Source organism: Nicotiana attenuata, chromosome 2, assembly GCF_001879085.1.
Source record: "Nicotiana attenuata strain UT chromosome 2, NIATTr2, whole genome shotgun sequence".
Classification (NCBI taxonomy): Eukaryota; Viridiplantae; Streptophyta; class Magnoliopsida; order Solanales; family Solanaceae; genus Nicotiana; species Nicotiana attenuata.
The window spans coordinates 17,220,571-17,227,697 of record NC_031990.1 but is presented as its reverse complement, the minus strand read 5'-3'; the positions used below and the strand labels follow the sequence as shown (position 1 = coordinate 17,227,697).

Below are 7,127 nucleotides of genomic sequence, written 5' to 3'. Positions count from 1 at the left end.
AGGTTGTGTAAGGATATATATGAACTTCTATTAATTTCCCATTCGCATTGACCCTCCTCTCACCCTTAGTAACGACTAACGAGTTTGACCAAATACTACAATTATTCAAGTACATTGTTTTTTACATAAACTTTTTTTTCTAACAAATTTCTTAGAGAAACTATTGCCAAAAATTGTTTCAAAATTGATAATTATAATAAGCAATGGAAATACCACATAGTATTGAGTGGTGAAAGGTACAAAATTACCCATTTACCGTTACTTCGCACCATAAAAATGGCTCTTGTGTCTAATATGCGCCGTGAAAGATGTACCCACCAACGTGATTATGTATACGTGTCCAAATCTCATAAGCTCACACCACTGACCCACGCTGGAGAGGGTTGGGTTTGGCTCGCCTGCCATGTCTGTCAGCTTCACATATGGTGGACTTTGTTATTATTATAACCTTTATGTGTACAGTACTTTGATAAATTAAAAAATAAACTTAATTATGTAATTTAATAATTTTTTTATGCAATAAAGTTTTCTTTTTTCTTTTGGGAGAATAATTTGGTTTGCTATATAATATAGGTGGTTGGACTGAGAGTTTCTTTGGCTCTTCTGGTTCACCAAAGTGTCCACATTTTTACACCACACTCAAGACTGAGGTATGCAATAAAAAAAGCCTACACCTTTTTCAATTCTTGTTCAATACCAATTTATTTTCTCAAGAACCCACCTTTTCCTGATTTTTCTTGTAATTGGACTGTAATTTTTGTGGTGGAGTTTTTTTTTTTCTTTTTAATTTGATCTAGGTATGGTTTTAAGCTGATTTTTATGTGTCATTTTCTATCTGCTTTTTTCAGAAGTGTTTCAGAAAGTTCTGCTATTTCTGACCCTCTTTTTCCTCACTTCAAGAAATACTCTTTAGACCAATATATCTTTTATTTGTTTTCTTGAAAGCTCTACCAAAGTGGACTAGAACCGATTGCAGATGATGTTTCCTCGTTGAAATTTCAGGTGCCTCAAGATGGGTTTTAGTTTCTTTTATCAGTTATTTACTATTAATTCGTTTCCTTTTTGTTACAAATCTTGGGAAATTAGTGTTATTCTTTGTAATTTGCAGTTGATAATTTGTCTACATCTAAAATTTTTTATAAAGATTTAAACTTTGTAATTGCTTTTATTTAAATGCAGTTTTCTTGAGGAGAGTAAGCTGTTTGAATCTACAAGGAGCTGAAAACGGTTTAAAGATTTAAACTTTGCTATTGTTTTGTTTGGATGCAGTTTTCTTGAGGAGATTTAGCTGTTTGAATCTACAAGGGGCTGAAAATGGTGTAAAGATTTAAACTTTGCGCGATTGTTTTTATTTAAATGCAGTTTTCTTCTTGAGGAGATTTAAGCTGTTTTGAATCTACAAGGAGCTGAAAATGAATCCCAGCTTGAAAAAACCGAGGGAATCGGTGGATTTATTGAATGAGTCAACAGCATCACCATTCCCAGATGAGGTGTTGGAGAAGGTGCTGTCACTTGTGCAGTCTCACAAGGACAGAAACTCAGCTTCATTGGTTTGTAAGGATTGGTACAATGCAGAGCGTTGGACAAGGACTAAGTTGTTCATCGGGAACTGCTATTCGGTCTCTCCTGATATTGTAGCAAGAAGATTTCCCAAGATTAAGAGCGTTACCCTTAAAGGGAAGCCTAGATTTTCTGACTTTAATTTGGTGCCAGAGAATTGGGGTGCTGATATTCAGGCTTGGCTTGATGTTTTTGCCAAAGTTTACCCCTTTCTTGAGGAGTTGAGGTTGAAGAGGATGACTGTTAGTGATGAGAGTTTGGAGTTTTTGGCTAAATCATTTCATGGATTTAAGGCTCTCTCTTTGTTGAGTTGTGATGGTTTTAGCACTGATGGGATCAAATCCATTGCTACTTACTGCAAGTAAGTCTATCTTGTTAACATTGATTGTTATCCTGAACTATTTCAAGTAGCAAATTCTTTTAGTTCATATTTTTCTGACTGGTAGATACTATAATATCAGTAAAGTTTCAATTTTTATACCAGTTATGTTTCAGGTATGGGTGTTGATTGGAGGAAAACTTTCTATTTCTTTCTTCAAATAGTTTTTATTTATTTATTTGGCTGTAACTGGGTATTTCTATCTTTGATCTTTTAGGATCTTAGTTTTAGTATGGTGGATTTCGAATTCATTCAAGCCACATAGAGAAAAGGAAACAATAGTGTTTACGTGGTGGTCCAAGCTAATTATTGTAGTAATGGAGGACAAAACAGTAGACCCATGTGTCTGGATGTGGAAAGGTTAAGAAACTTTCATTTCATTTATAGTGGCCATGTGGGTGAAGAAACAAAGTGACATGTCCTTTGTTCGGGACACGATATACGCCTGTTATCTTGTTATCACCACCCTGCCTTCTCTCACATTTAAAAAGAAAGAAGAAAAAAAAAGATAGACAAAGTATAAGTGGAAATTCAAATGGTTCCAGTTTATTATTTCTTTTCCTCTTCATTTTTATGTTACTTTCTTGATGTGACATTGATCTGTTAATGAGCATTAACTGAAGGAATTCCTTGATACCATTCGGCCATTGTTAGGCACAAATAACTCTTTCTTATTTGTCAAGAAAGAGTATATAACTTTGACTCCGTACTGTACATTTGATCTCTTTACCTGTTATTGGCGATTAGACCTTGGAGCTTGAACTAGTATATGCTGTCAAATTGTCGCCCTAGATTTATAGCAATGCTGGGTTATTATGGTTCTAGAGACTGTCATGTTGATTTTTTTCTTAGCAAATAAGGAAGGTATTGACTACTGCTCATGGATGGCCCGTGTATTTAGTATTCTGACTTGTAAGTATTTCCAATTGTTTACCAAGATTCCATTTGAGCAGCACTTATGACTCCAATATGGTATAGTTTGAAACCTAGAAGCTGGCATCTTTGCGATTTTACGTTATGAGAATCTGAACCAAAAAGAAACTGAGAATATGGATCTTTGGATGTTAATGATAAGCAATTAATGAAGACATTGGCTACTGCTCATGGATGGCCTGTGTGATTAGGATTCTGATTTTACGTATTCCCATGTTTGTAGCATCATAAAGTTCCAGATTGCTTAGCAGAGCTGCCCTAAGTATTCCGATATCATAGTTTCAAACATAGAAGGTGGCATCTTTGCGACTTTGCATAATGAGAATCTGAACCAAATAGAATCTAAGAATGTCGAATCTTTGGATGCTACCATAAGCAATTAGAATTCTCACTTTGTAAGTATTTCCATGTTTATACAATCACAAATTCTAATTGCTTACCAAAATATCATCTTGAGTTGCATTTAATGATTCCGAATCATAGAAGTTGACAACTTTGCAATTTTACATTATGAGAGTATGAACCAAAAAGAATCTGAGAATGTGAGATCTTTGGATGTTATGATCCTCAATTGTTCCAAGGGGATATAGTTTGAAGGATGGCTCTAAATATCACATCCCATATTTCGATATGCTGCAGAAGCAGGACTTGTATGTTCATTTTGATACATAACAAATGTCTTCATTTTTATCAAAATGATCCATACAATCACAATGAGGTTCTATGTACATGATGATAACAAGACCTCGTTTGAGTGATTTCATAGTTTTTCTTGCTCTAGACCCCACGTAAGCCGGTGATACCCCTAATAAATCATCAAGGTTTAGAAAATGCAAAACACTGTTTTCTCCATAGGCAACAAAAAGTCAACTTGTTTTTTGGCCCGCTTTTAAATTTAATGCTTATCAGCAGTCTAGATGGATGAATCCCAGTTGTCTTAATTGCTTTACCAATCTAAATGCTGGTTTCCCTTTGCAGGAGGTTGACAGAGCTGGACATTCAGGAGAATGGCATGGATGATATTGCTGGTAGTTGGCTAAGTTGTTTTCCGGATGACTTTGCATCACTGGAGGTGTTAAACTTTGCCAGTCTGAACAGTGAGATCAGTTTCGATGCCCTAGAAAGACTTGTCAGTAGGTGCAAATCGCTGAGGGTTCTGAAGGTGAATAAGAACATTAACTTGGATCAATTGCAACGCCTGCTTGTCCGGGCTCCTCAGTTGATGGAACTCGGTACAGGATCCTTTCATCAAGAACTCACGAGTCAGCAGTTCGCACAAGTTGAAAGTGCATTCAGCAACTGCAAAAATCTGCACACTCTCTCGGGTTTATGGGATGCGACTTCTCTATATTTACCAGTTCTTTATGCAGCCTGTGCTAGTCTGACTTTCCTCAACTTGAGCTATGCAACCATTGGGAGTGGTGAATTATCGAAGCTTCTTGGTCATTGCCCAAATTTAAGACGCCTTTGGGTAAGGATCTAGCCGCAACTCTAATATCTATGTGATTAATCCTTTCATGATTAGGTATTAGCATCCTAACATTTAACATTTTGTGGAAGAATGACACAGAGATCTTTAATTTTTCCCACCTATGTATTCTCTGAGGAACAAATAACCGCACCACTAGAGAGCATTGGACGTGTTCATTAGAATCGATATTTCCTTCATGTACTTCGTGTATCTTCTTGATGCCTTTTATTGACATCACTCACCTTATCAAAAAAGAATTGACATCAAGATCTTCCTTACTAGTTTCGAGAAGAAGTTTATCTGACATCATCCTCAATTCTTTGCCAAGAAAAAGTTGGGATTGAACTACTCTTTAATATTATAGTTATTTACTGGTGTATGTACATTCCTGCTTGAATGAAGGTTAGCTTGAGACTCACATGATGGACTGATCAGGACTATCTACATGCTTTTAAGAGGAATATTACCTGTTTATCGCCTTAGTAATAGAAGGAGGAGGTACCATATTCATTCGTCACAGTGTCTCTTGAATTCTTGATGTATGGTGAACATAAAATATTTCAGCTGATATACCATTGGTGCCATATGTGTGCTATCAGAGGCGTAGTTGTTGTTCTGATGATCAACTGTTGTATTCTTCTGGATAAAGGGTAAAACTGAAAAGGTAGAGGAAAATAAGGAGTTTCCAACTGTAGTCATTAATAAGATATTTTCATTCCAGCACCAAGAAAAATTTAATGGTAGCAAATAAATGTCATGACTTTGTTTACTTCATTGTCTACTGAAAGTTACCGCTAATTTGTCTTTTCAAGTTTAAACTGCTCTGTGGTTGTTTTCTCTAGGGGGGCCGCTGTTTCATAGCCGCTCCTCTGATCACCTTTTTATCCTGGTAATTCCATTTTTCTATTTTCAAGGTGTTCATGCCTTATCTTTCTGTTTATAGGTCCTTGACACTGTCGAAGACAAGGGATTAGAGGCTGTTGGAATCAGCTGCCCTTTGCTTGAAGAACTGCGAGTCTTTCCTGCTGACCCTTTTGACCAGGATATTGTCCATGGGGTGACGGAGTCGGGCTTTGTAGCTGTTTCTGCCGGTTGTCCTAAGCTTCAATATGTTCTCTATTTCTGCCGGCAAATGACTAATGCTGCCGTTGCAAAAATAGTGCGTAACTGCCCTGATTTCACCCATTTTCGTCTCTGCATAATGAATCCTGGCCAGCCAGATTACCTGACAAATGAACCAATGGACGAGGCTTTTGGTGCAGTGGTCAAGACTTGTACAAAGCTCCAGAGGCTTTCCGTTTCTGGGCTGTTAACTGATCAGACGTTTGAGTACATCGGGAAGTATGCTAAAAACCTTGAGACACTTTCAGTGGCTTTTGCTGGAAGCAGTGACTGGGGTATGCAGTGTGTGCTTGACGGCTGTTCTAAGCTGAGGAAGCTGGAGATAAGGGATTGTCCATTCGGAAATGCAGCACTTCTTTCCGGACTGGACAAGTATGAATCCATGCGGTGTCTTTGGATGTCAGCTTGCAATGTCACCATGAATGGTTGTCGACTACTTGCAAAAGAGATGCCTAGGTTGAATGTCGAGGTAATCAAAGATGAGGACAGCGATGACTATGCTGATAAGGTGTACGTCTATCGTTCTGTAGCAGGGCCACGAAGGGATGCTCCACCTTTTGTTAAAACTCTTTAGTACAAAGAAACTGGAATTCTGGTAAGCTCCCTCCCCTCTCCCCCGCCAAAGAAGAAATTAATACATTGATATTCTGATAATGTTAAATTTTATTTGTATCTGTCAGGTGTCTGACTGAGACACCCTTCTATTCCAGCTGGCTTTATCTGCTGCATGATGTTAGTAAAGGTGGAAGGAAGAAAGTAAGTGGACAATGGGGCTGAATATGCTACACTTTCTATGTTTTACTTGTTGGAGAAGCTTGAAAGTTTCAAGGAAGATCAACAAAAGGGATGTTTGTGCTCTTGTTGGCCTTTATGCATTATTATGATGAGAATTGGTGAGACCTTTGAGGCCATTGCAAATAATCATCACTCTATTGGCATTGCCAACTGCCAATGGCAATACATGGAGCAGGGACGGGAATAAGTGGATCGAATGACCACATGACGGAGTTGACAAGTTATATCTGCATGAGAAAACTTTCAGCAGAATGTGCATATCAGACAATCTGAAGAGTCCTCAAGTTTTCTGGATCTTTCAAAGTGGAAGCAAGAGAAGACTTAGATATTGAGCGTGAAACTCTCTCAAGAAGGAGCAAGCTGATGTATGCTGGTTTGATGAGTCGCGGAGTTTACTACAATAAACAGCATAATCATTAAGAAAGAAAAATGAAAAGAGTCTCAGATTTTAATTATGTAACTTGAATGATGATCATTAGGTCTCACAGACTTTAGTCCTTTTTTTTTTCTTTCTTGCACCAGACTGAAGTCATTTGGCCAAAGTTGAAATTGCAAAAGAAGAAGAAACCATGGTATTCTTTTACATGTGATTGCTGCCTTGTCCTTTCTTCGTCATAATGTAGTTAGTTAAAATTAAGACATTTATTCACTTCCATCTGCTTCATTCCTTGCGTTTTTAACACAGCTTTATGCCTTTATCCATTGACTCTCTACGCTACATAAATGCAAGATTCAATGAGTAAGATATATCCTAAAAGCAGTATTTTCAACTTTGGATTAGCAAAAGCGTTAGGAATGGTTTTGTTTGACCAAAAAGTGTTAAGCTTTTTTGTTAAACTAATTAACGAGGGGATTTTAGGCAAATCC

At 37.3% G+C, this 7,127-nt stretch overlaps 1 protein-coding gene across 4 annotated transcripts; it reads left to right on the top strand.

Annotated features, from left to right (window-relative positions):
* On the top strand, nucleotides 570-6,907 carry LOC109244701 (protein TRANSPORT INHIBITOR RESPONSE 1-like). Of its 4 annotated transcripts, none has more exons than XM_019411856.1 (5): nucleotides 570-650; nucleotides 1,270-1,921; nucleotides 3,851-4,343; nucleotides 5,287-6,060; nucleotides 6,176-6,907. In XM_019411856.1, exons 2-4 carry the CDS (start codon nucleotides 1,413-1,415, stop codon nucleotides 6,037-6,039), a joined length of 1,755 nt encoding a protein of 584 aa, XP_019267401.1. In that variant the 5' UTR covers nucleotides 570-650; nucleotides 1,270-1,412; the 3' UTR covers nucleotides 6,040-6,060; nucleotides 6,176-6,907. The 4 variants fall into 4 exon arrangements, with proteins under 4 accessions (XP_019267401.1, XP_019267381.1, XP_019267395.1 ...); XM_019411836.1 differs by having other exon boundaries at nucleotides 6,146-6,907; XM_019411850.1 differs by having other exon boundaries at nucleotides 585-650; nucleotides 1,363-1,921; nucleotides 6,146-6,907.

Coding starts and splice junctions, on each gene's coding strand:
- LOC109244701 (XM_019411856.1), top strand. CDS start 1,413: ATGAATCCCAGCTTGAAAAAACCGAGGGAATCGGTGGATTTATTGAAT. Junction 1,922..3,850: donor TCCATTGCTACTTACTGCAA/GTAAGTCTATCT, acceptor TTCCCTTTGCAG/GAGGTTGACAGAGCTGGACA. Junction 4,344..5,286: donor CAAATTTAAGACGCCTTTGG/GTAAGGATCTAG, acceptor TTCTGTTTATAG/GTCCTTGACACTGTCGAAGA.